Here is a 27,339-nt window from a genome sequence, read left to right as displayed (position 1 = left end):
TGTACTTTTGCCACTGTGTTTGCGTCCAAGGCCACATGGATGGAGGACAGAGAGGAAAAACAACGGGGACTGGCTTTACTATGTTCCAGACACTGTGCTAAAAATCTTAAAATGGATCATACCATTTAATCCTTTCAGAAACATAACTCTACTGAAGAAGGGGTCCTTGGTCTCAGAGCTGACTCTTGTAGATTCCCACTGCCAATAGTCAACAGTGTCACTACCACTGGACTTTATGTAAGACGGGATGTAAAAAACAGAAAGGAAAATGAAACAAAAGGGTTTCTGCACTCTCTTTGAATATTAGAATTTCCCTTTCTACTCCTTGAGCCAGATCTAGAGAGCTCCTGGCACTCTCTGAATGCTAGTTTCCAATGTGCTGAGTTCAAGATGCAGGACAGCGGGGGGGGGGGGGGGGGGGGGGGGAGATGGAAGACTTGCCACTGTGTCAGTATTACTTCAAATTCTTGTCTTCCCCAATCTACCTGCTACTATTTTCTTTCCAGAGATAGCTTATGCATTAACAGCAGGAGACTTACAGTAGGACACACTTACTCCATCTTTATCTGGAACCAGCCCAACGAGTACTTACCAACTAGTACTTATGAGAAATGTGGACATGGCAGCACATGCCTGTAATCCTAGGTACTCAGGAGGCTGAAGCAGGAAGATCATAAATTTGAAATCAGCCTGTGCAATTTAGCAAGACCCTGTCTCAGAACAAAAATAAAATGGGCAAAGGATCACGGGCAGAGTGCTTGCCTAGCATGTGCGAGGCCCTAGGTTGAACCATCATCACTAAAACAAAACAGAACAAAAAGAGCAAAAATCCTCATGAGAAAACTTAAAGAGCTGGTTACTTATACTCTTTCTTCTCCTCCTCAAAAATAATCATCCTAATAATAATAGTACAGTTTATTGTTCTTTACTGTGTTCTAGACACTGTGCCAAAAATCTTAAAATGGATCATGCCATTTAATCCTCATAAAGACCAATGAGGAAGGTACTGTTGTTAGCTCAATTTCCAGAGAAGAAAGTAAAGACTCAGAGAAGTATCCTGTGTGGAACAGAGTTAGGAGCTAGTGGAGCCAATATTGCAACTTGGGCAGTGTAACTTTAAACCTCTGCTCTTGAACATCTATAAGCTGCAACTAGTCCCTCCCTTTCAGGTGTGTCTCTATAAAGTAGTGTTAAAGTGAAAAATTGTAAATGAGAAGGAAAAAAGCCAAACCCCATCATTGCCCCATTAATTTTGAGGGAAAAGACTGGAAATCTAAAAATCTCTATATTATTTGATGCTACTTTTCTAATTCAGGAGAATAATCCAACCATTAACATACAGTTTTAAAAAGTCATGTAATAAAAAAGTGCTGAGAAAAAGAACAAAAAATGCTTTCAGTATCATTAGAGGCTTACTTTAGACTAAGTGAATACAGTATGCTCTAGTCAAGAAATCAATAATTTTTGAGAAGTTAAAAACTTCAACCAAAACAACATAAATCTATGTAATGCTTTTTATTTACTGACCTCTAAAACAATCCAAAATTCTTATATGGCTAATGGAACCTTCCAAACTAAAATGTTGTTCAACGTGACAAATTACTACAAAAATATATGTATTTTAACATAGTGCCTTCACTTCACCCAAGGAATCAACATAAGAACATTACATTTAGATAGTAAAATCAAATTACAAATATAAATATGAAATAATGTCATATTTCTGGTTTACTAGAAAACATATAACAGCATGACAACATGTTTAACAGCTGAGGTAAGAAAAGAAAATGGGCAGGGGTATCATGGAAGTATGCAAATGTTTAACAATTCATATAATCCTTAGCCCTTCTGAGAAATATTTCTCATGGGAAATATGTAGCAAATATTCTGTAATACAGTGGTTCCAGTCCATTATAGTGATCATTATTCTGATCATGTATTCAAATAACTGCTGTTGTTTTTATCACAGTCATTCATTGCTTAACAAGCTGATACTGATACTATAAATCCCCTATGTAGTTTAATTGGGCACAACGGTGCATGCCTATAATCCCAGTGACTCAGGAGGCTGAGGCAGGAGGACTGCAAGTTCAAAGTCAATCTCAGCAACTGAGCGATGCTCTAAGCAACTTAGTGAGATCCTATCTCAAAATAAAACATAAAAAGAGGACTGGGGATGTGGCTCAGTGGTTAAGCACTCTTGGGTTCAATCCTTATTAGCAAAAAAAAAGGTAGTTTAAATTGGAAAAGCTTAAGGTAAAGAATATGTTATTCTTAACTACTTTTAGATATAACTGAGACTACACTACTGGACATAATCAGCCATACTGTTTTGTATAGTTAATTCCAGTTACTATAAGTTTATTGGTTATTAACAACACAAATTTTATGTTCCAAAAGAAATATAATGATCCAGCACAATGGTTACATTTAATTTTCTCTTAAAGACAGACAAACTAAATTTAAGGAAGAACTGGCTTTTTTTGGTATTCATTTTAAATTACTAATATAAATTTACCAGAGAAATAATTGTATATTTTGGCCAACATCAAATAATCTGCAAAAAGTTTCTGAGACAGATGCATTTCTTATTTAATTTTCAAAGATAAATAATGGCTTTCTAACAGAAAGCATTTATATTCCTAGCTCTCTAAAGTAAACATTAAAAATAAAGTACAAAAAAAGATCTCTCAGCTTTTGAATAGCTCACTTAGTTACATAAAGTATTTTTTGTCAACACTTCCTCAAATTCAAAAGATATTTACTTCCTAAGAACATGACAAAAAGAGTCTTCATTTCAAACCAGTCAGTCCGTTTCCATGGCAACACTGCGGGATTCCTTGGCTACCATAAGTCGCATTAGTTGACTGTGGAATTTCTCAATCTTCTTTACATCTTGAGCTTGATCTGTTCTATACACCAAACACTGTCAGAAATTTTAAAATTATACATTAACTAAGTAAAACCAGATACTGGCACTGTGAAAACAGTAATTAGGAAAAACTCTGAGAGTCCTTCCTACCATTGTTTTGCTCTATTTTCTCTACAGTCAAAGGACAAACTGCACTCAAGTTCACAAGCTTCCAGCAATTACATTCCTTAAAAGAATGGTATTTTTTTTTTGTACAGGGGATTGGACCCAGGGTCACTTTACCACTGAGAAACATTCCACAGCCCTTTTTATTTTTTATTTTGAGATAGAATCTTGCTAGGTTACTTAGGGCCTTGCTAAATTGCTAGGCAGGCATCAAACTAGTGATCCTCCTGTCTCAGCCTTCCAAGTCAGCAGGACTACAGGAATGTACCACCATATCTGGCTTTAGGAATGGCATTTTGAATACCACTTCTGAGGATTCAAAATTATTCAATATCTACTAGAAACTTCTAAAAAATGATCAGTTAGTAATGTATTAAATCCTGTTGTGGGCTGATGAGAAGAATTTAAGGACTTAAATTAGATATTCTCTCCTGGAAAACAGTCACTAATAACTGAGTTACAGTGGGAAAAAAAAGCCAAAAAACAAAAACAAAAAAACTTAGGATCCCGTTCCCTATCTGTGAAATTATGGGTTTAACAATATTTTTCTTCAAAGTCTAGAATTCCCTGCTTCTAGCTGGTGCATAATTAAATCAAATCAACTAAGTCTGTCCAATCTTGATTTTCTAAAGGTATTTATTATAATTTTTAAACCAACCCAAAACCTTAGATATGCTTATAGTTAGTCATAAAACCATTTGTTCTAAAATCTTCAAACATACCAACTTTGAGCTGGCAGCCTTTTCTCATTTTGTAATTAGGTCCATTTTTCTTTAACCCACCTAGAGGTCCACATGAGTTTTATACAACAGGAACTAATGATCCTATAATAAGTCATTAACTTAAATAACTTGGAAATTCAACCTCACCATGCCCAACTGATCTGAATTCATGTAGTCTTTAAAGAACTCACTTAAAAAAAAAATTTAGGGCTGGGGATGTGGCTCAAGTGGTAGTGTGCTCATCTGGCATGCGCGAGGCACTGGGTTCAATCCTCAGCACCACATAAAAATAAAAATAAAGATATTGTGCCCACCTAAAACTAAAAAAAATAAGTTAATTAAAAAAATTACCCACACACTGTACAAATTTGTATGGAAACCTTGTAATAAGGCCATACTAAGGCAGACATGGTACATGCCTACATTAAACCCAGAAACTTGGGAGGCGATAAAGCAAAGGATCCTTAAGTGTGAGGTCAGCCTCAGCAACTTATAAAGCCCTTGTCTCAAAATAAAAAGGACTGGGAATATATAGCTCAATGATAAAACACCCCAGGGTTCAATACCCAGTGCCCAAGAAAGAGAAAATTATAAATCATTTAGGGGATTAGGGGGAAAAAATGATACATACATGTAATCATAAAAAATATCAAAGCTATGTGGTGATAATGATGAATAAAGTTTAAGACCAAGTTTTCTGATGAAATTATTAGCTTTTAAAATTAGTGAAGGCTGTATACAAACTTTTTTTAGTCCCTTCTGGATATTTCTAGATATGGTTTAATTCTTAGTAGTTTTAGGAAATGGAATAAAAAAAATGCCAAATAAATTATTTCTGATATTGCTTAACATGGATCCTTAAATTATGAGGGGCAAAAAAGCTATTACTTGGAGATAAAGACTTTTTTTTTTTTTTTAAAAAATTCACTTCTCCTTATCTATTTCTTTCTTTTCTTTCTTTCTTTCTTTTTTTTTTTTGTGTGTGTGTATGTTGCTGGGGATTGAACCCAGGGTCTTGTGCATGCTAAGCAAGCACTCTACCAACTGAGCTATATCCCCAGCCCTTCTTTTGTATTTCTAAATGTCAGAGTTCTCGGTCAGACTTGAAAAAACTTTTAAACAAGTCCTTGGCAACCTCCAAATTATTCTTGGTGACTTTGATATCCCTCTGGCCAAAACTGAGACCAGAGGGGCACACATACAAAAAAATCACCTTGAGATAAAGCCTTTGTATTAAAATTTATTCTGCATTTCCCCTCCCCGTTTTTAAAACAAGGCATATCTGTTTCTCTTCAGCAGGTATATCTTAACCACTCTGGAATAATCACAATTAAACTTTTTCTCAATGTGGAATGCTCAAGATTCAAGAATACATTTATTTATTCTAACAAGTCACAAGCACTAATGCTAGATACTTTCACATATTTTGTTTGCTTTCCACAGCATCACAATCAGGTAAACAGACTATTATTATGGCATTTTATAGATGAGGAAACTGAGATCCAGAAGGGCAAATTTTTCCAAGGTCAAAATGCTAATAAATGGTTAAGCTAGGATTCAGACCTCTTGAATCATCTCAATTTTTTCTTCCTTTTCCACATTTTTAGTTACTCCACCAGATTCAACTGGTCCTTAGGAAACATGGTAATCATTAAAAGTTCTGACTTCATGCAACCTCATAATGGAACCCCAGACACAAATATGATATATGACCAAAAGTGATTTTTTAGAAGAATTAAACTATTTTTTTAAATGTTTACTGAGTACTCTCTGGATCAAGATAGACTAAGGGTAAGAATACAGGTAAGAATATTACTCATCTACCTCTATTATCTTGAAGCAATAAGTCTATTTTTAAAAAAGTTTTTTAGTTGTTGATGGACCTTTATTTTATTCATTTATTTATGTGTGGTGCTGAGAATTGAACCCAGTGTCTCACATACATGAGGCAAATTCTCTACTACTGAGCCACAACCCCAGCCCAGCAACAAGTCTGTTAAAAAGATAATTGTGATACAGCACAAGAGAAATCAAAAAGAAATGAAACAATCCTCATGAGTCTGGTTTTGAAAGATGATCCGTCTTCCCACATTGGGAATGGGGGTGGGATTCAATATTGCAAAGGAAGAAACAAAATGTTCAAAAGCAGAGGCCTAACCACAGTATGTTAAAGGAGCTCATAGAAAACAGAGAATAGGGGAATATGAAATTGAAGAAAGAAAGATTGTGGCAGCAATAAACAGTGAACAAAAAAAGAAAGGATATAGTTGGAAGTCTATTCTAACAGGCCAGACAAGAGATAAAATCGTAAACATAAAGAGAGTAAGTGCAAAGATGGAGAGTCTGTGACAGGAAAAATGAGGAAGGAGCTCTTGAATCAGTAACTCCAAATGCCTAGCAAAGTGTATGTGATTTATGAGGAGATCAAAACAGGTTTCAAATAAACAATGAGTGGACAGGAGAATGAGGGAAATGATGCCAAGATTTCTGACCAGGTGGATGGCAATGCAACTCAAGTAGGAAGAGAAGGAGCCAGACAGAAAAGAGCTGATAAGCTCCACTCTGGAGGGACTTACTTTAAATAGTATTTGAGGCAAAGATACTTAAGAGTTAAATCAGGACATCAGAAGAAAAATGGGAACTAAATACGCAAACTTGCAAGGAGACACAGATATAAGCAATACTGGACTCAACTGAAGGATTTGCTCCAGATGCCATAATATGAAAAAGACAACAAAGGAGAGAATTCTAGGGAAACAAATATTTATGGAGACACAGCAAAGAAACAATTATCAAAGAATGAGACAGAAACAAAGAAAGCTAAGATAAAATTTAGCTACATGTGTCAAAATAATAATTTCCATGAGAGAGCAGTCTTTGTTTCAAAATGAGCAAGGATCAAACAAAATATAAAGTGATGAGACTACTGGGTTTGAAAAAAAGATGCTGCTCATGAGCTTTCACCAAGAGCAGTGTGAGTGGTACAAACCAGATGACAGAGGGCCAAGGAAGGAATGGGATGTGAGGAAGTAAGAAGAGTGAGCACATCAAGAAAGAAGAGAGATACAATAACAAAGTCTATAACTTGTGTTCAAATACATTGTTTACTACTACTTGTTTTATTTTTTGTGGTGCTGTGGACTGAACCCAGGGCCTCATGCAGGTGAGGCAAGTGCTCTAGTACGGACCTATATACCCAGCCCCATTGTTTATTTCTCTCACAAACAAAAATGAAACCTTTCCTCTCCTATATTCAATTTTGGTCTCTATGTTTCTTTTGCTTAAGGTCCAGAGGAAGCAACTGTTAAGCCACACCTGACAAGCTGCAATGATGAGGCAAGTAAAATTATTTCTTGAATGTCTATAAAAGTAGCTTCTAGAATGAGGCTCATCATTTTGGAATAAAAGGCAAAAGAAGCATCCTAATGGGTAATCTGCATAAATTCTATATATAATTAATTTCAAGTGATCAACTAAAAAAAATCTGAAAGTATGCAACAAATAAAAATGTATACTTACAACTAAATCATCTGTTACTTTAATACACAGACTCCCATCAGAATGCCTATATTTGAGAACGACACGTGCCTGAAATAAAAACACATATTTAGAAATAGTAAAGACAGATGTCATTTCTCTAAATAATTTAGTCTTCAGGTAGGCTGAAAGGATCCTTTTAGAATAAACACCCAAAACATCTAAAGGCATCTTTATTATAGTTTTGTCATTACTGAAATTATAAAGTTTCAAAAAAAGAAGTCATTTTAGTTCATTCCTTGTGCTACACTTTAAATACTTAAATTAAAAAAAAAGGTGGGAGGGCTGGGGCTGTAGCTTAGTGGTAGAGCGCTTGCCTTGCACATGTGAGGCATTGGGTTCAATCCTCAACACCACTTAAAAATAAATAAAGATATTTTTTAAAAACTTGGATATTATAATTGCAGCCAGTCTAAAGAAAACTCCCAAAGCATATTCATACTCAGGGAATGTCTGAGAGACTATAAGATAGTTTGGCTTTTTTTTCCCAGTGAGAATATATGCCAGCACACCTAGTCATGGAAAAATAACAGGAAAAGGAAAACAAATAAGCAGAAATGGCTGGTTAATAAGTCCAATTATAGTGCTGGAGATATAGCTCAGTGGTAGAGCACTTGCCTAGCATGCCTGAAGCCCTAGGTTTAATCCCCACCACCACAAAAATAAAAACAAACAAAAAGCTCAAATTCATTTTTCAGGGAAACAGTGCTTCTATCTCTGGACAGAGTTTCTATCCTTCCATGGCTGTCAGAAGGCAGATTCAAAAAGAAGTCTCTTAGCAACAACTTTTCCAAAAACTTACACTGATGTTGTTCAGTATTCTAGTTAAGTAGCCAAGATATTGTTCAGATATTAGAATATAAGACAATATCCAGTAACTTCCAGATTCTGTGAACTTTTTTTTTTGTTCTTTTACTGATGGATGCAAGCAAGCATAATCAGCAGTTTTTTTTTTTTTTTTTTTTTTTTGGCTATACAATACCAGTAACTCTTGCTTAGCTAGCTGTTTCAAAAACTGCTAAGAATTTATAAGCCAAAACAGGAATATAGTTTTAAAATGCTTACAATGTAGCACAAAAAGTGTCAAAACAATTCTGGAAACTAAAAAGGGCTAATAATACAGCTATAACCTACAACTTTTCCCATTATGCTCTCTGTACTCCTGGGATTGCAAAAAAAAAAAAAAAAAGTTACATCTCTTGGAGATGTGTCTTGATAAGGGAAAAGGAACTCACCCACATTTAAGTAGAGAGAAATAATAACCAGAATGTTTGTGAAACATTTACTGAACTATTAAACCGTTTTACTTATTTTTAAAAATTTAATTTTAAAAACAAAAGAAACCAAAATTTAAAAATATACTAAGCATGACAACTATATAAAGTTTTAACTCTCAGTTAAGAGAATACTCACTGGTTTCACTAGAAGAAATGAGAGTTAAAGGGCATATGGTTCTGTAAGATAGGGTTCCGTTTTGTAGCTTAAGGGGCACCTGAGCCACTGTGTCACGCATGTGCCAGGAAAGGAGAGGAAAAAAGTCAAGATATTTGCCCTCTTAGGAACTTTGAATTCAACCAACCAAAATAACCAAAACATAAAACAGAATTAATTAAGCCTATAAAGGCATACATAGGTAAACTACTAAAAAGAGAAAACAATTTACACTGGGAGAAGGGAAAGAGTCACTTCTTTTAGGTGACTCTTTCCTTAGTTTAGATATGAGATGCCTCCCAAAAAGCTCACTTAATGCAGGAACATTCAGAGGTGAAATAATTAGGTTATGAGAACTATTACCTAATAAGGAAATTAGTCCATTTACTGGATTAATAATTTCAATGGATTACTGGGTGGTAACTGTAGACAGGTGGGATGAGGCTGGAGTAAGGAGGTCACTGGGTGTACACCTTGGAAATTATATTTTGTCCCTGGCTTCTCACTCTCTACTCTGCTTCCAGGCTGCCCTGAGCTAAGCAGCTTTTTTCACCACACCTTTCTTCTGTCTCACTTCAGGCCCAAAGCAATGGAGTCAACAAACCATGGACGGAGATCTCTGCATCAGCAAGTCAAAATAAACCTTTCCTTGTCTAATTTGTTCTTGTCAGGTATTTTGGTCAGAGTGACAAAAAGTTGACTAAAAGAAAAATGCATTTTTCCCACCTCTAAGAAAGAAGGTTGGAGAAAGGATAAGTATTCTGAATAATGATCTGATGAATTCGGTAGTTTCACTGAGTCTATAGTTGAAGATGGTGGAAATGGGGGTAAACAATGCCTGGCTGGAAAGAGGGTCAGACAGAGACTGAGAGTTGGGGCTTTATTCATTAATCAATGAAATTTTTAAAGCAGGGAACAATTCAATTTTTGTTTTTTAGACAGCTGTAGCAAGTGTGAAGGAGAGACTAAAAAGGATAGACAGAGTAACTAAGAAGTTATTATACAGTCTATCAGTAAAACCATTTTCAATTAGAGCTATGTTGTGAGTGGTAAAAGAGGACAGATACAATCATCAACCTAAATATGCTGGTATGAGAGGACAGAGATTTTGGAAAATAGACTCCAGAGTCCTGAAAAAGAAATTTTCTTTCTTTCTTTTTCTTTTAGTACCAGGAATTGAACCCAGAAGCACTTAACCACTGAGCCACATCCTCAACCCTTTTTTTTTAAAATTTACTTTTTTTGTGGTGCTGGGGATTGAACTCAGGACCTTATGCATGCGAGTCAAGCACTCTACCAACTGAGCTATATCCCTAGTCCTTTTTATTTTTTGAGACAGTCTCCTTAAGTTGCTGAGGCTGACTTTGAACTTGTGATTCTCTTGCCTCAGCATTCTAAGTCACTGGGATAACAGGGGTGTGCCACTGCACCTGGCCAAAATTTTTTCTTTATCCCTGGTAAAAGCAGAATGGACTTGGAGTTCAGAGCCTAAATCTGTATTTCAGCTTAATCTCTTAGATATTAGGCAAACAATTTATAGAATCTAAGACTGTTTATTTATCCACCTCAATGGGTTGCTACCATGGTTTGGATCTTGAATGTTTCCCCAGAAGCTCATGTTGTGGGCAATGCAGCAATGATGATTCATGAGAGCTCTGACCTCATCAGTAGACTCATCTATTTGATGGATTAATAATCTGAATGGCCTTCTAGGTGCTAACTATATGTGGGAAGGGCACAGCTAGAGGAAGTGGGTCACTGGGAGCATGATCTTAGGGGCTATATCTGTCCCTGGCCTCTTCTCTGTTTCCTGGTTGCCCTGAGCTAAGAAGCTCTCTTCCACCATACCATTGGCATGATCTTCTGCCTCACTCAGAGAAATGGCATCGGCCTACCATGGACCTCTGAACCCATGAGTCCAAAATAAACTTTCCCTCTTCTAAATTGCTTTTGTTAAGTATTATGGACACGAATGACTCAAAGCTAACTAACACAGTTGCTGCAGTTGTTCAAATAAATTATACATACACATTCCAATTATACATTCTGCTGTTTTTGTTTTTTCTTTTGAACCCCAGGCTTCATGCTTACCAGGCAAGCACTCGCCACTAAACCACATCTCTAGCCCTAAACTATACATATATGAAAGATGCCTGTTACATAGAATGCACTCAATAAAACTCTTTTCATCCTCTTTTCAACCTCTCCATCCACAAATTAGTTAAAAGGCAGTAGAAAGCCATCCTGAGGATGCAGAAGTTTTAGGCCACTGAAATTATTCAGCTGGGTGAAGAACTGAAAGGTTTTCCCTCTTGTCTAGTCTAGAAATGCTTTTGTTCACAGTGATGTTCTCCAATTACTATTTTAATTTTCATTTGCCCTATAACTACTGCCACATTCTTGAAATACAGCCTCTTTTGAGGTGACTCTGTATATTCTTTACTGTCTTTACAAATATTTTTTGAAAATATTTGAATATTTTGATTCAAAATATTTGAATATTTATATATTCAAATATAAAAATATTTGAATATATAAATCTGTGGGTGCTTTTGGACAAAAATCTCATACTATCTCATGGTATATAGATTGACTGAAGAAACAAATGACCCTGTAACCAGGGGAAAGGAAAACCACCAAATGGAACAGTCAGCACTCACTAGTGTCAAGTAAGTACTTGATTTCAAAAATATCTAATTCACTTTATTATTTATTATATCACTTTATGAAGAACCTTAATATTTTACAAATGAAACTAATAAAGTATTGTTATATTAGTTTAAAAATGGCACTGAAAATGTTTTAGTAATTTGGTTATTTAGGTCTTTCCATGGGTCTAATACTATTTTTAATTATAGTATCAACACATTTTGCTGCCCCATTTAAATGATGCTCAATATAAACAACATGTGGCGCGGGAGTTACAGGTTACCAGCCCAAAATATACCTTTAAAACACAGTCGATATTATTTACTGATCAATGAAAATATCAGTAAAATCTGAGCTCCGTTTCTTGAGAGTAACCGCTTTTCTTTTTCTTTCTTCTCCAAAGGATATATTCACATTTATCCATAGTACCTTCCAAAAATACCAGCTCCTTAAGGGATAGGCTGCATCTTCCCTTTGTGTTTCCCACAGAAGTAAATCTGGCATGGTGAGGTGGGGAATGAAACCTTTTGCAAACATTTATGCCTAAGTGCGTTTTCCTGGAACAGGGTGCAAACATTCTCAAAATTTAGGCCACGGACCCTCAAAACATTAAGAACCCCCTTTGGGCAGGGACATATCTCTTCCAAACAGATTTCTTTAAAGAAAGCCTGGGCTGTCAAAAGAATTAACATCCCTGTTTTATATATCCGAGGAACATTTATTTACATCTTGGTGGTAGGGGAAACCGGCACCAAGACACCTAACGGACAGGAATCCGGAGCTGCAGAGGGAGGAGCCCTGGCCTTAGAGACACGTAAAGCCATCAAAGCCATAGAGGAAGTTCAGGGACTGGAAGCGTCTGTACTGACGGTTACGAATGAAACGATCCTAACTGATGATCAGGACCTCACTGGGCCACTCGAGTTGGGGATAGAGAGAGGACAGCAGGTACAATTAGATTTGGCGGGGTCCAACTCGGCTCCCTCCCACCACCTCCTGGAAATACTAAAGAAACCCCTGAGCTCGAGCGGACGGCAGGGAAGACATCCTGATCCCGGGTCGGGACCCGAGGGCAGAGGCCCCACTATTTACCTTCATAGGGTCAGCGAGGTAGAGCTTTTCGGCCGCACGGCTAAACTCCTCCCAGGTCTGGTACTGCGGCATCGTGGCCTGGGATGGAATGGGAATGAGAAGCAAGCCTAAAGGGCCGGAGGCGGCCCTGCCTGGCCCACCTACCTACCTACAACCTGCGGTAGCCGACCAACGTAGGAGTCCCAGATGCTCAAAGATGGTGGTGCCTCCTCGCACCAACGCCTTGCTCCGTTGGATAGCTCCGACCGCGCTCGTCCAATGGGCAAGAGGGATGTTACAAGGGAGGGGGCGGAGGCCCCAGCGTGTAGCCCAAGGAAGTCAAGAGCAGGCCGACGGATGGCGTTTGCCACAGCGCCTCCTGCAGGAGTGGAGGGGCAGCGTCTCTCCGGTTGCCCCCTGGGTTGGACTGCAATAATGAAGTCCAGGTTTCTTTAACAAAGATTGTGATAGGAGCGGAGATATAAGCATGAAATGACAAGGTCCAGCCATCACACACATAGTCTGGTGAAGGAAGGGAGACACATAACAGGAGCGAAACCAAAAACTTTTTATGGTAAATATTTATTTAGGGCCAGTGCAGCGAGCCCAAAAGAATAGTTATTTGGGGCTGGGGAATAAGCTCACAGAGGCTGACACAAGTTGAACTGGCAGGCAAGGAAGAGGCCCATTGTAGATCTGCAGTGAACTATTAATAATATAAAAGGTGTTTAGGGGACGTGAGAAGAGTAGAAAGGAGAGGAGCCATATCATTGAATATGCTAGGATATGAAATTTGAATTTTGTCCATCAGGCCATTGGTGCCATAGAAGGGTACCTTTTACAAATAAAGTTTATTGAGGTATATTTTACATATAATAAAACGCACCAATTTTAAGTGTACAGTTTCATGCATTTTGACAAATGTATATACCCATTGGGTATATACCCACATACCTAAATACCACAATCAAGATATAGAACATTTTTCATCTCCAGAAATTTCCCTCATGCTTCCTTATATTCAGTTCTCAAACTTTCACTCCTATTCCTATGGATATGCTTTAAACATATATTTTTTTTAAATTCTTTTGGTACTGGGGATTGAACCCAGGGGCACTTCACCACTGAGCTATATCCCCAGCCCTTTTTATTTATTTATTTTTATTTTGAGAAAGGATCTTTCTAAGTTGTTGAGAGCCTTGCTAAGTCCTGAGGCTGGCTTAGAACTTGCAGTCATCTTTCTCAGGCTCTGGAGTCACTGGGATTACAGGTGTGTGCCATCCTATCCAGCACAGATATACTTTCTGCTACTATAGATTAGTACTTTTTGTCCTTTGAAAGGCTTTAAACAGATCCCACCCCCCTTATTTTTATTAATTTTCTTCCTCTTTCTCCTTCTTCTCTTCTTCCTACCCCGTTCCTATCTTGCTATATTACCCAGGCTAACACTCAAGCATTCTTCCTGCTTCTGACCATATTTGCATTTTACAGGGCTGCAGCTGCATGTTAAGACTGATTGAAAGCTGCATGCACTTGTGCAGGCCTGTAATCACAGTGGCTCGAGAGATTGAGGAAGGAGGATCGAGAGTTCAAAGCCAGCTTCAGCAACTTAGCAAGGCCCTAAGCAGCTTAGCAAGACCCTGTCTCTAAATAAAAAGAATAAAAAATGGGCTGGGGATGTTGCTCAGTGGTTAAGCACCCCTGGGTTAAATTCCCAGTACCAAAAAATAAAAAGACTGAATTGAAGTGGTACAAGCCCGGAGGCAGGGACACCTTGTAAGATGCTGCAGGGGCTGAGGATATAGCTCCAGTTGGTAGAATGCTTGCCTCACATGCACAAGGCCCTGAGTTTGATCTCTAGCACAGAAAGAAAAGAAAGAGAGATGAAAGATGCTATTGCATAATAAAGGCATGAGAGACTATGGGATATGGATCTGAATTAAGGCACTAGTTTAGGAATGGAGAATTACAGATTTGAGATTCACTTGGTCAATGATTGGATGAGGGCTATAAGGGAAAGAAAGGAGTAGAGAATGACTCTTAGGTCAGTGGAGGAGGTTTTACCATTGACTGATGTAGGGGGAAAGGAAGAACAGGTTTAGGAAATATCATATCAGGGAAGACTGTGATTAATTTTTTAGACTTGATAAGCATGAAGTTTCTTTGTGACATTCAGGTGGAGATGTGGAGATGGCTGGTAGCTGAGCTGAGCCTCTCTACATGAAAATCCAGGAGAGGTTTGACATAGAAGTCATCAGCAGATAGGTCTGAGTTGAGTTTTCTCAGGGAGAAGATACACTGTAAGAAGACAAACTCTGGGTAATGATTATATGGACAAAGATTTAGAGAGAAGAAATAGAGTCCACCAAAGAGGAAGAGATTATCAAGGAGGTAAAAGGAGATTGAGAGTGAGAGGTGATGAGGGTTCTGGAAAGGGAGTGATCAGTTGTATCAGATGGAAGAGTGTAAGTCCAATGAGAACCAAAATGAATCAACTGCTTCTAGTTATTGGAGGTCTATGGTGACTTTGTGCCAAAGAAGCCTCAGTAGACTAGAATTGAGGGTGGAACTCACTGCAGGAGGCTGAAAAGGTAGGAAAGTGATGGAAGCTGCTTTATTCTGTTCCCTATAAATGCATTATTGTGATCAGAGGGGAACACCGGGTTAAAAAAAATGTTGTGTTTTAAGATGGAAAGATTTTGTGAATGTTTGTAACTTTCAGAGAAGTATGCAGAAGAGATGGAGAAATTGAGGAAATCAAGATCTGAAGGAGAAAGGTTAAGAGAAGATCGAAGGCACAGAGAAGTGAAAAGAGAAGGTTCACCATTGCCTTTGAAGTAGTGGGGAAGGAGAAAAAGAGGAGTGAGAGTCTAAGTGAATGTGTAGATACAGGGGCAAGAAGGTACATTTTCTTTTTCACCTAAAAGGCATCTTCTGAGATAGGAGAGCAAGAGTGGGTTTAGGAGAAGATTTGGAAAATCCATTGTGAAGAATGAGTAAGGAAGTCAACAAAACCCTCAAAAGCAGTCTGTTAAGCAGAGCCGAAAGCCCTGCTGGTATTGGAAGTTACACTCTGGGTATATCCCTACCTGGAGTCTGTCTCCAGCACCACCCAAAATGAAAATGGCAGATATAGGTCAGGCAGAAGGATCAAGGGACAAAAATATTGGCAGTACTGGAAAGAGAATGGTTGAAGTGATAATTCATGGGATGCAGGTGAGATAAGTGGTAATTAAATCAAAAGAGAAAAGTTAAGGGTTCAGAATTTCAAGGAAATTTGAAGTTGATATAATAAGAAAAAGGAACTAAAGAGATAGATTGAATGTGAGGTTTTAACCTTTCAGAGGAGCAATGGTTCCTGGTGAGGCCAGTTGGGTCATCTAAACTCACTTGTGAATAAGAAAGGGAATAAGATGAAGAAGAAGAAGTCTGTGAGCCAAGGGCCCAAGTCCTCAGTTATGAGAATAAGGTGTGTGTGGGTGGGTGTAGGGGTTGGCATGTGAGGTGGGGATGTGGGAGCCATAAAGAACAGAAGCAAGGGGCTGGGGTTGTGGCTCAGTGGTAGAGTGCTCGCCTAGCACAAGCGAGGCCCTGGGTTCGATCCTCAGCACCACATAAAAATAAATAAAATATAGGTATAGTGTCCAACTACAACTAAAAAATAAATATTGGGGAAAAAAAACAGAAGTGAGCAGAGACAGGGGACAGAGCTGGGCAAAAGGACCCTCTGGGAAGAGGAATCTTTGTCTGAAGATAAAAACAATGGAAGTTATGACAATGCTAACTTTGCCTTCTGCCATAACAAAGAACATAAGAGAGCAATTGCAATTCAATTCAGGAAAAAAATAAAACACTCCAAAATTGAAGTGCCCACCCAGGCAAAGACCTGGAGCTGTGTTATGCTCTGCCTCACAGAGCTCACGGCCCAGCAAGGAGGATGACAGTGAAAATCTGATTTCCATTGTGAAGCTCCCCAACCCTATAGTTCCAGCTTAGAGCCCAGCTCCAGGCCCCGAAGAGGGAGATAAATAAGTTGAGGAGTAAGTTAGGGCAACTGCCCTTGATCATTCAAATGTTTCCAGCCACCCTCGGATGCATTCTTTAAACTGGGTCATTCCTTTCCAACCATGGAGACATGGCTTCCAAAAACTATCAATTTATCCTTTATAAATTGCTCACACAGGCACAGTATCAGAAAAAGAAAAATTCCTTTCATTCTCATCCAGGAAGAGCAGGGCTTCTTGCCCTTTGTAGTTACCTTTTCTGCTTCGTTTTCCCATATACAGCTCTCATTTGAGACTTAAAACAACTCTGCCAGGATGGTTCTTATCACAATTCCAAAAATCTGAAAAGCTCTAGAAAATAAAAGTATCTCAGTCCTGACCTCAACTAAGGTTGCTTAAAGTCCTTTGGTTCTACTTGGTGTTGTTTGATTACCAAATGGAACCCAGCAGACTCTGCAGGCAGTGTTATGTAATACATGGTATGTGCATCCTATTACCTTTCTAGAATCCAACAAGCTATGTACTCCAGCACACATGTGGCCTCAAGAATTTTTTTATGAGTGTATTTATTAGTTTGTATACTGGGTATTGAGCTCAGTACTTTATCACTAAACCACATCCCCAGACTTTTTTTAAAATTTTTTATTTTAATTAGGATCTCACTAAGATGCTTATGGCTTCACTGAGTTTCTGAGGTTGTCCTTGAATTCATGATCCTCCCGCCTCAACTTTTCAAGTCACTGGGATTGTAGCTGTGTACCACCAAGCCCTGCCAGCCCCATGGGTTTTTAGATGAGGATTTGACCCTAAGAGTTATGGAACTTTGCAACTCTCCTTTACATGAGATGAAGAAACCAAGTCTGAGAAACTATACTACCCAGATTGGCATGGATATTGCTCTTGATGGTCCAGCAAATGGGCAAACCTGCAGATGGTAATCACAACAGGAAGTGAGGTGATTAATTTTGAATTTTGGAAAATTCTGTATTGGTGATACAGAAGCTGTATCTGTATTGGGAATGGATGTCTTCAGGGGTCTCCAGCTGACCTTCACATGCATATATCTATCACATACCTTTCAATCCTTTCTTGACTAGGTCATTCAGCTGCATTTGAGGCACTGGCCACTCTTTTGTCCCTGAACTTCCTATGCCCTTGGGTTATTTGGACCCCATTCTTCCTAGCTTATCCTCCTCCCCTCTGTCTCTGTCCTGGTCTCCTCTGCCTCTCTGATCCTTCAGCATTAGGATCTCAATATATCGGAGTTTGCTTTCACCATCTCAAGTTATCCCTATGTGACACCTTGGAGTTTTATCTACTACATCTATACCGTAGGACAGCTGGATTTGTTCTTAGTCAAGACCTCGTCCCTGAGCTTCAGACTCATATGTCCAACTGCCTGTCAGGTCCTGAACTAACCCTGGAGTTGCATTTTTGGAGATGAAAATAATTTCTCAGCAAATCAAAATAATATATAAGCAATAAATGTGAAACCTCCTTTCTTAAAACTTATTGTTACCATTGGCAAATTATTAGCCACTCCTATACGATATTTGACTTTGAGGAATTCAATAATGATGTATTACAAACCTTTTACAGGGCAGTCATTGTATTGGGCCAATGTTTTACAAACGAATGAGGTCAGGAGTGGAGACAATAAGACGAGTTTACAAGTACCTAAAACTGAAGCCAGAAAGCATGTCACAGCAAGGGAGAGAGCAGTATAATCCCTGAGATTTGACAGTATCTGTGTTTGCTTTCCCTTCCATTTATCTCCAGTTCCAGATCTTTCACCAAAAGACTGCAGAGGCAGGCAGAAGGAGGAAGCGGGGCTTCCTTTTGAGGTGGGAGGTCTGTAGCTCACTGGTAGAGAGAGAGCTTGCCTAGCATGCACAAGGTCCTGGGTTCCATCCCCAGTACTGCAAAAGATTATTATTTTTTAAATTGAGATGAATGACTGGTTTTGAACTCTTCTGCTTGATTTTTTTTTGTCTTCCTTTGTTTGCCAGAGCTGTCTTCTAAAAATAGCTGTGTAGCTGTTCCAGACTAAGAACAGGTGGAGGTCCTTAAATGGATTCTTCCATTAATGATCATAATAATAGTCCAAAGTAGGGCTGGCATGCCAGGAATGTGTGTCATTACATTTATTTTCTCACATTCAATATTTATCAAGCCCAGTATATGCCAGGAGTCAAAGAAGACCTTGTTCTTCTTGTACCTTCCCAGGTTTCATGGATTCAATGCAAGGCAGTCAGGGTAAAACAAACCTGGTAAGAGAAGCCAGCCAGAAACCGGTTTGCCCAGGAGTTGGGTCCCAAATAGGGAGGAAAGGAAACCTGAGTACTGACAGGAAGCCGGTCTCAGGGCGGCTTTGGCTATGTCCAGTGGAGGGCAGTAGTGTGCAGATAGTCACCGGAGACAGTGTCTCTGAGGGCACAGGAGGAGTGGGGCAGGGATTCAGCACCTACTCAGCTCAGCTGGGAAGGTGTTGGTGCATGTGGCTACCCTGCTCAATCTCAACACTTTCCTGAGACAGCTTTGGCTGTTATTTGATTGCCAACTCTATTTTCAATGGAGGTAAATTCATTCATTTCTTATTAAACAACTATCCTGGATCTGACACCCTACTAGATGCGCAGCAGCAAATCCAAAGCTATGCACCAGAAACTCACAAGCTGATGAGTGCTGAGGAGGATGCAGAGTCAGGCATATACACAAAAGCATCAAAACTGAAGGCATAAACAAGCATTGATGGACATAACCTGGCACAGTACCTCCAAAGAGGTCTGAGTATTTCCTGCCTTGGGAGAGTCAGAGGTAAACCATTTGCAAATAGAACAATGTCAAGTGACAATTTGACAATATGAAGTGCCAAAAAAAAAAAAAAAACACACTCTTTTGCCTTTGTGAATCAGTGGGAACAGCCTAATGCTGACTCTAAGATCTATATTCAGTACTTTCCTGGATTATTATTATTATTTTAATTTTTTGCAGTGCTGAGGACTGAGCCCAGGACTTCAAGGATGCTGGGTCAGTGCCCTACCACTGAGCTACACCACCAGCCCCATTCTGAGCATAATCTGGAACTGCCTAGGGAACCTAAGGATTGCCTGGTGGCTGAGGGCTAGAAAGGTGGGGAGGGAGGAGCAAAAAAATAGGGGGGAAAAAGTTCATCTGAGAAACAAAGCCTCCAGGGGAGCCAGTCTCAGGGGACTGGGGAATCAAGACTGGGCTAGCACAGTAATGCCACCCCTACTTCAGAGGCACCCCTAGGGGCATCTCATGGTTCCTGAAGGCTGTCCTTCTCTGTCCCTGTTGCACCCCACTCTAAGAATGCTGACATTTCCATACTTTGGGCAGATAATGATCCCTTTAAGTGAAACAGATTTCAAGCAAATCTAACACACCTCAAAAAAACAACAGGAGGCAAAGGCCTTGTTTTTTTTCCCAAGGGTATTGAGCGAGAACAGGCTCCCATTAAACCTTGTGTGTCGGAAAGGCCACCCTCAGTGCTGCCTCCTCCAGGGGAAGCTGGGTCAGGCCAGGTCGCACACTGCCCAACCTCTGTGGCTAGCTGTTCCAGAGACCTGAGGCCGATGTCAGGGGCACTGAGATTCCCGAGGCTCTGGGCTTGTCAGTTTCATCTGAAACTGATTAAAATGAAATGCTAACCCAAGTAGCTGGAAGAAAAGGTCAAGATTTTAACCACCCCCCCCCCCGCCTGCTCCCCTCTGTCCCTCCCTCCTGCCTCTTGGGCACACTGCTCTCTGGCTTGGGTCCCATCAAGGCTCCAATTTCCCCTTCACACAGGCAGCCCCGCACTGCCCAGAAATCCCGCAGAATGGCCCCATTGTAGAGCAGGCAAACTAAAATAGCAGCATTTTCTCTCCTCTGCCTTAGGGAGATTCACTTAAAACCCCAAAGTCCCACATGTGGATGACAATGGAAGTTGTTGTTGCAAATTAGTGATCCTGGAACAGATGAGAGGCAGGTAGTCGGAAAGCAGCCAGTGTGGTGGGATGGGCTGTGGAGAGCACAGTTACACAGTCACTCCATTAACCCAATTAGCAAACTCTGGCAGGAATTCTGTCCACTGCCAAGGAAGCACAAGGTAGGGAAGGTGGGAAGAGGGGGACAATGAACTGGTGTGTGGTGCGGGGAAGGGATGGGGAGGGAAGGATTGCTGCTGGGATGGAAGGGCTAGGTGGAAAACTTCAGTTATTCCTATGCTGGCGAATGTTATTTTTATCATTTTTAAATGTTCTGTTTTGTTTTTGTTTTAACCAGGCCCTGGAGCATTTGGAATAACAATGTTTGCATTAATTAATAAATCAGATGACATCTTTACTCCGCAGCAGCTCTGTCATGGAAACCCTCTGGGTGGCCTGGGGAAGGGTGACAGTAGAATCTTGATTGATCACAGCTGCCACATCATCGGTCATTCAGTCCACCAAGACAATCAACACTTCCCCGGGTCTACCTAAGGACTCACTTAGGTTTTGTTTTGTTTTGGGGTTGGGTGGGAAATACAGAAAGACACAGCATGAATAAGGCAACATCTGTATGCAGAAGTGGCTCTTTTAAACAGTGTTTACAATCAAGTCCCAGAATTTTTTTTTGGGAGGGGGGGTGTACCAGGAATTGAATTGAGAGGCATTCAACCATTGAGCCACATCCCCAGCCCTATTTTATATTTTTATTTAGAGACAGGGTCTCATTGAATTGCTTAGTGCCTCACTTTTGCTGAGGCTGGTTTTTAATTCATGATCCTCCTGCCTCAGCCTCCTGAGCTGCTGGAATTATAGGCCAAATTCCAGAATTTTGCCGAACTTCTGTTCAAGTTAATTGAGACAGGTTAAGTGGGAATGTGAGTCAGGAAAAGCTCCAGAGAGGAGCTGGATTTTAGAGAGAGAAAATTTAGATTGTACCAAATACAAGGAGGGTGTTTGCAAAGACAAGCTTTTAGGGAACAAGTGTAGCTCTTCTCGGGGGTGCGGGGGTGCAGAATACAGGGAATATGGTGATGACCTTAGTGGCAGAGATGCCTAGAATGACTGATTGGGAAAGAAGGTTCTGGAGTGGGCAATGAGGACGAGAAACATGGTGAGGGAGATCCTCCGACTTCCCTGTCACAGCTTTATGTCTTTAGAGGTCACAAAGTTGGAAAGTGGCCTGGGAGCTTAACGTGATGACTGGGATTGCAGGAACCAGCACCCTAACAACCACAGCTTTCATCACAGTCAGTAAAGAGAAAGGTTTAAAATCTCCCACAGCTCAGTGCCCTGGGTAACTGTGGAAGGGCAGATGGAAAAGATAAGCCCAGAGAGGGAGAGCTGAAATGATGAGTCGTTCATTAGGTGCCTGCCCTGGATCCTTCTCCCACTCAGACCTAGTAGCCCTGGTTCCTCAGTTCCTCCAGCCTCCCCTGCAACCATGGATCACCCTCTCTATGCACTTTCTCCCCTTTGCATTTACTCCTTTCTCATTTTACCCAGCTTCTTGGCCACTGTGAGAGAGAACAATCACAAAATATTCAAAGCTTTTATCTTCAAAACAGATGAACCATTGTTCTGTGTCTCTTGTGTTTGACCAGTTGCAAAGACAGTGTGTCTGGTTGCTTGGATCTGCTAAGCTTCACTATCCCTTATCATCTGTCTTTAAGGTGCAGGGGCTGGGAAGGCAAAACTGACCTTTGTAACACAATATCTCAGACAGGATCATGCAGACAATCCTGCTCAGGAAATATTTGCCAATGCCCAGGATGACAACATATGGAGAAACTAGCCTCCACAAATGTTTTAAGGAAAACATTCTTCTTTAACAACTGACTGATGGAATTTTTGTAGTTCCAGAGATGTTAGATCAGGCATATGCACTGTGATCTATGGAACTATCTTTGTCCAGGGGTGAAATTTGGGAAACATATACAGCTTGGTTTTGAGGTATAGGTCACCAACACCCTCGTGGGCACAACCCTCCTTTTCCCATTCCCTTGCATCTAGGCCCTCCCTTGGCACAAGGCTGGGATCAAGTTTGTGCATGAATTGATTGATGGGTATCCTATACCTCCTTTGCACCCAGTCACACAATGACCGCCTGTTCTCAAGGTACAGCCCAAAGTCACGCCAGCCTCTTCTCAGATTTCATAACTGCCCTGGAATTGCACCTGGCCCTTCTTCCCCTGGGGCTTCAAGGTTGGAGGCCAAGCGGATGGCCACAGAGCTACGTCCCCAGCCCAGCCCTGGGATTTTGTATTTAAACAGACCATCTTCCCTGTGACTAGAAAACCATGCATTTATTTAAAAAAAATAGTTATTGCAGGGAGCGGTGATGCATGCTTGTAATCCCAGAGGCTTGAGAGGCTGAGGCAGGAAGATTGTGAGTTCTAAGCCAGCCTCAGCAATTTAGCAAGGCCCCAAGCAACTCAGCAAGACCTTGTTTCTAAATAAAATATAAAAAGGGCTAGGGATATGGCTCAGTGAATAAGCGCTCCTGGGTTCAATCCCTGGTACAAAAAAAAAAAAGTTATTAAGCAGATACCATGTGCCAGACATACCTCTTAGGGCTTGGGAATAAGGAATAAGGAAGGACTTGGGAATAAGGACTCACAGAGAAGCAAGTAAAAGCAAGTATAGTCAGGGAACAAGGGCCCCTTTTCCCCACTCCCTGCTCATACAAGTCCAGGCTCCTGAGGCTACTGGGGTTTTGGAGACTGACTCAGTCTTGTGTGAGTCAGAAGAGCCTTGGCAGTTCAGGTCATTTTTCAGGAGTGAGCTACCTCTTATTCCAGGTGGGAGAGACTAAACAGGTCTCAGGCTCACCTGTGGGTAGAGAACTACTTGGGAAGTCCAAAGTGGTACAGATTAGTACTTGGTTCCCTAAGAACACCTAACCTCCCTTGCGAGCTCCTGGCCCATCTCCTGGCTCTGGCTCTGCTGTGAGGCGCAGGCTCCAGTCTGAGCAAGCCCTGACAGAAATGGCCATGGAGCTCACCCTGACCTTGAAGTTCCCACTACAAGCACAGACAGGCCTTTAAAAAGCTTCCTAACTTCCTGGGGGTGGGGAGGTGGGGATGAAGGTTAGTGCGTTGATTGCTGTTGTGTCATTTTCTGGTGCGGTTCCAGGTGGCTGGCGCCACCACCTCTCCTCCATGCAGATGCTGAGGCCAACGAGGCTCAAGAGAGAGAGTTGCTTTGAAGAAGCCGGCATTGACCTCTGGTGCCCTGTCTTGGTGTTGGGAAGCCTTACAGCTGCTCTGGGCTGCAGAGCCTTCCCTTCACTGACTTGAGACTTTTTGGATCAGAGTATTGGTGAAGCAGAGTTTTGGCAAGAGCCTTGGCAGTTGCTGCCAGGAAAGAGGCTGAAGGAAGATAATTAGACCTGGTAATTGGTTGCTTTTTCCTTTTTTTACAGGCAATAGTGACAATGGCTGGGAGAAGAAGACACCAGAAAGTTGTCCTCCAGGACCAAAGCTGAACTGTCCCAATTCTAGGAGACAATGCTGGCTCCTAGCCAGTGTGGCATGTCCCATCACATCCTATCTGGCATACCTATCTGGATGTGAAAAGGTTCTTGAAACTCATGCTGTCTGAAAGCAATGTAGGTTTATCACCCGTGTCGTGCTCAGAGACCAGGTAGCTTAAAACTGTGAATCCAGGAGCAACCTTCAGATGGAGTTACCCACGTCTACCTCCTCCAGGGAGATTTGATGGAGCCTATTGCAAGGGGACTTCATTAGAGGCTTTTGTTTCTTGGTAGATCTGACTCATCATTTCCCTGAGATAAGTTTGCTTTTGGGCAGTGTCCAGGCCCCCATCCCTCCAGTTGGCTATTTCACACGACCAGATGGCTCATATTAGATCTCAATTTGCAACTCGCCACCCTTTGTGGGCATGTGCTCTGGATTTGTCCCAACCTGAGCAGCTGATTCCCTTGGTTGATTGGGGAAGTCCTCACCATTTAATTCCTCCTCAGCACAGGGGCTGTGGGTTGGATTTCCAGTTTCTGCAGGATGACTACTTATCTAAACCCTGATCTAAAAGTACAGCCCTGGAACCTGAAGATAGAGCTCAGATGGGGTCTCTGGGAGCTCTTTAAAAGATCTTCAAGAGCTGGTGCTGCCTTTAGGAGAGCCGTCACTCAAAGTTCAAAGGATGGACTAAGTTGGAATCAAGAATCTCTTCTAGTGGTTTGTTTAATATCTTGGATAAAAGCAGAAGAAAGACTCAAACTCTGGTATTTTATTTTATTTTATTATTTGCAATGCTGGGTATTGAACCCAGTGCCTCGTGCATGTGCTTTTCCACTGAAAGACACTCCCAGCCCAGCTCTGGGAGTTTGGATTTAAACATATGATCTTTCCTAGATTTCTTCCTGACCAGTTATCCATGCATTTATTCAAAAGATAGTTACTAAGCACATACCATGTTCCACACACGGTGCTTAGGGCTTGGGAATAAGGATTAAAAAGTCCTTGCCTTCAAGGGACCTTATTGACCTATGAAAGAGGTAGGTACTTACTGTGAAGCAAGTGAAAGCCATTGTAGTAGAGTGACCAAAGGCCCAGACTCAGGACTGGCTGGGTTCATATTCCTGCTCTGCACTTATAAGCAATATACTTTGGGCAAAATCATATACTATGTTCATCAGTTTCCTCATCTGTAGAATGGGAATAATACTGCTATTGAAATTAGTGTTTTATGAGGATCAAATTAGTTAATGAATTCAAAGTGCTCAGAACCATGCTTGTGTATAAACATTAGAAAACCTTGGTATTGCTGGTCATAGTGACATATGTCTGTCATCCCAGCAACTCAGGAGACTGAGGCAGAATTGCAAGTTCCAGGTCAGTTTCAGGATTTAGTGAGACCCTGTCTCAAAATAAAAAGGAGTAAGGATGTAGCTCAGTGGTAAAAGCACCCCTGGTTTAATTCCAGTCCAAAAAACAAAACAAAACAAAAAAGCTTGTTATCACGGGACTAACTTATGAAGGATTGAAGAAGAAGAAAAGGCTTATACACAAATTCCAGGATTTTGGGATTCTGGACATTTATAGCCAGGAAAGCAATATTGGAATCTAGAGTCTATATAATATACTTATTTGACCTTCAATAATTATGACCTTGACTTGCTCCTTGGTAAAGTGGGGATAGTAAGATTTTCCCTTCTGACATCATTGGGAGAAAAGAGAAACCAACATTGGCATCTATTCATGTTCTAAATACAGTTTTCTTCTGAGAATTGAGAGAAGGAACCTATTTTAAGTATGTTAGGGATTGGGGCAGGCTCAATGGGAGAGCACTGTTCAATCCCCAGCACCACAAAAATTAAAATTAAAAAACTCATTGTAAACTAAAATGCAACACATAGGGCAGTCATGATTTTCTCTCTGCTCTCTCTCCACCCCCCAGGTCCATCACACGGGTAATTGAGAGATGATGAAAAAGTCAGGCGCTTTGGTCTGACTAATAATAGCAGATAGTGCTTCGCCTCCGTGTGATTGTTCCTGTTTTCCGTGCTATTTAGTTTCTGATTACTAAAGCTTCGTGACCCCGAGGAGGCTGGTGATTTCCTTAGAAGGAGGAACTGGGAGCAACAAGAAGCACAGTGTCATGTTGAGCTCCTTAGAGGAAAAGTTAATGAATGATCCCATCAGATATGACAAGCACAAACGGTCCCTGGCTCAGACTCAGGTTCTTCTGGATCTGGAGGGGCTGCTTCCTAGCTTCTGTAAATCTGGCTGTGTCTCAGGGCTCCTGCAAGGCAGGCTGGGCACAGGCAAGGTTATATGCAGAACTAGGTGAGGAGGGTGGGTGAGGCAGGGTGGGGGTGGGATGAGGGGTGTAGCCTCGCTGTGTGTTCACTAACACGAGCTACTTTCACATGTCCGAGACTTATTGGCGAGGTTACAGAGCTTGCCACCAAGATTAAGGTCATCTGGCTGGGCAATGGTATGGGGGTGGGGGAGGAGGAAGTCTGGGAAGTGCATGCAGACAGCACTGGGGCCTATTCGGGAGACTGGCCAGCACTAACGGGATTACCATCCGCTGCCCTGATATCTGCCAGGAAGTTGTGAAATGAAATTTCAAGGACCCAACCAGAGCCAGAGATTGTGTGGGATGACTTGGCTGAAAGCAAGAATCCTCAGGCTAATCGGGCCATGTCCCTGGTGTTCCATGTGTCCCTTTGCAGAACAGAAGATTCTGCCAGTTCCCTGGCTTTCTTCCCAGTCCCTCCCAGGTCTCTGATAATCCTAAACTGTAAGGTTGAGCCCTTTCTCCAGTCCTTTCAATAAACCAGATCCTAGTAGGAAGTCCTGCCTGATGCCTTAACCAATCTGACCCTCCATAGTCTCAGCTTATTGAAAAGGCTCTTGTGAGGATCCTTTGAAAAAATGCATCTGCAAACTGTAAAGTTACCTCAAAAGGGAGGCATTGCTCTAGGCACAGAACTGAAGGCCTAGAGGACAAAAGGAGCAGAATGGAGCCTCTGGGCCTGGCTCTGTTCCAAATCAGCTCCTCTCCGGAACACACAGAAAAGGGACCTTTTTCATAAACCTTCTTTCTGACTTCTTCTAATGTGAGCATCCCAAGCTTTCATTGGTGTTTGGGATTCCTAATTAAAAGGAGTTTGCAAAGATCACAGAGCTGACTGGGTTTTTTTTTTCCCCCCCTCAGGATACTGTTCACCTGTGACCCCGCTGCCACTGATCTGAATAGCACAGCCACTCCCCAGTTCAGGTACCCATGGGGCCCTGTTTTTAGCAGGATTTGTGTTTATAACATGACAGTGTCTTTACCTCTTATCTAGCAAGAGTGAGTAATCTATTTGGGATATTTAACAAAAACCAGACATTACCTCACTGGTGTCTTATCCAGAGCTACTCCAG

At 41.0% G+C, this 27,339-nt stretch overlaps 1 protein-coding gene across 2 annotated transcripts in view; it reads right to left on the bottom strand.

Annotated features, from left to right (window-relative positions):
- Nucleotides 1-12,766, bottom strand: part of Srp9 (signal recognition particle 9) — a 47,476-nt gene extending 34,710 nt beyond the window's left edge. The window contains exons 1-4 of one of the 2 annotated variants that reach the window (XM_021727166.3): nucleotides 12,617-12,766; nucleotides 12,469-12,546; nucleotides 7,279-7,347; nucleotides 1,501-2,926 (exon numbers count right to left, since the gene is read on the bottom strand). In XM_021727166.3, the coding sequence (XP_021582841.1) occupies nucleotides 2,807-2,926; nucleotides 7,279-7,347; nucleotides 12,469-12,540 (261 nt within the window). In that variant the 5' untranslated portion in view covers nucleotides 12,541-12,546; nucleotides 12,617-12,766 and the 3' untranslated portion in view covers nucleotides 1,501-2,806. Of the gene's footprint in view, nucleotides 1-1,500; nucleotides 2,927-7,278; nucleotides 7,348-12,468 lie in introns of those variants that run through there. The other variant, XM_078022912.1, reaches the window with a different exon arrangement.
- Nucleotides 12,767-27,339: the final 14,573 nt, after the last annotated feature.

This window comes from Ictidomys tridecemlineatus, chromosome 10 (genome assembly GCF_052094955.1).
Source record: "Ictidomys tridecemlineatus isolate mIctTri1 chromosome 10, mIctTri1.hap1, whole genome shotgun sequence".
Classification (NCBI taxonomy): Eukaryota; Metazoa; Chordata; class Mammalia; order Rodentia; family Sciuridae; genus Ictidomys; species Ictidomys tridecemlineatus.
This window is presented reverse-complemented; position numbering and strand designations above follow the sequence as displayed.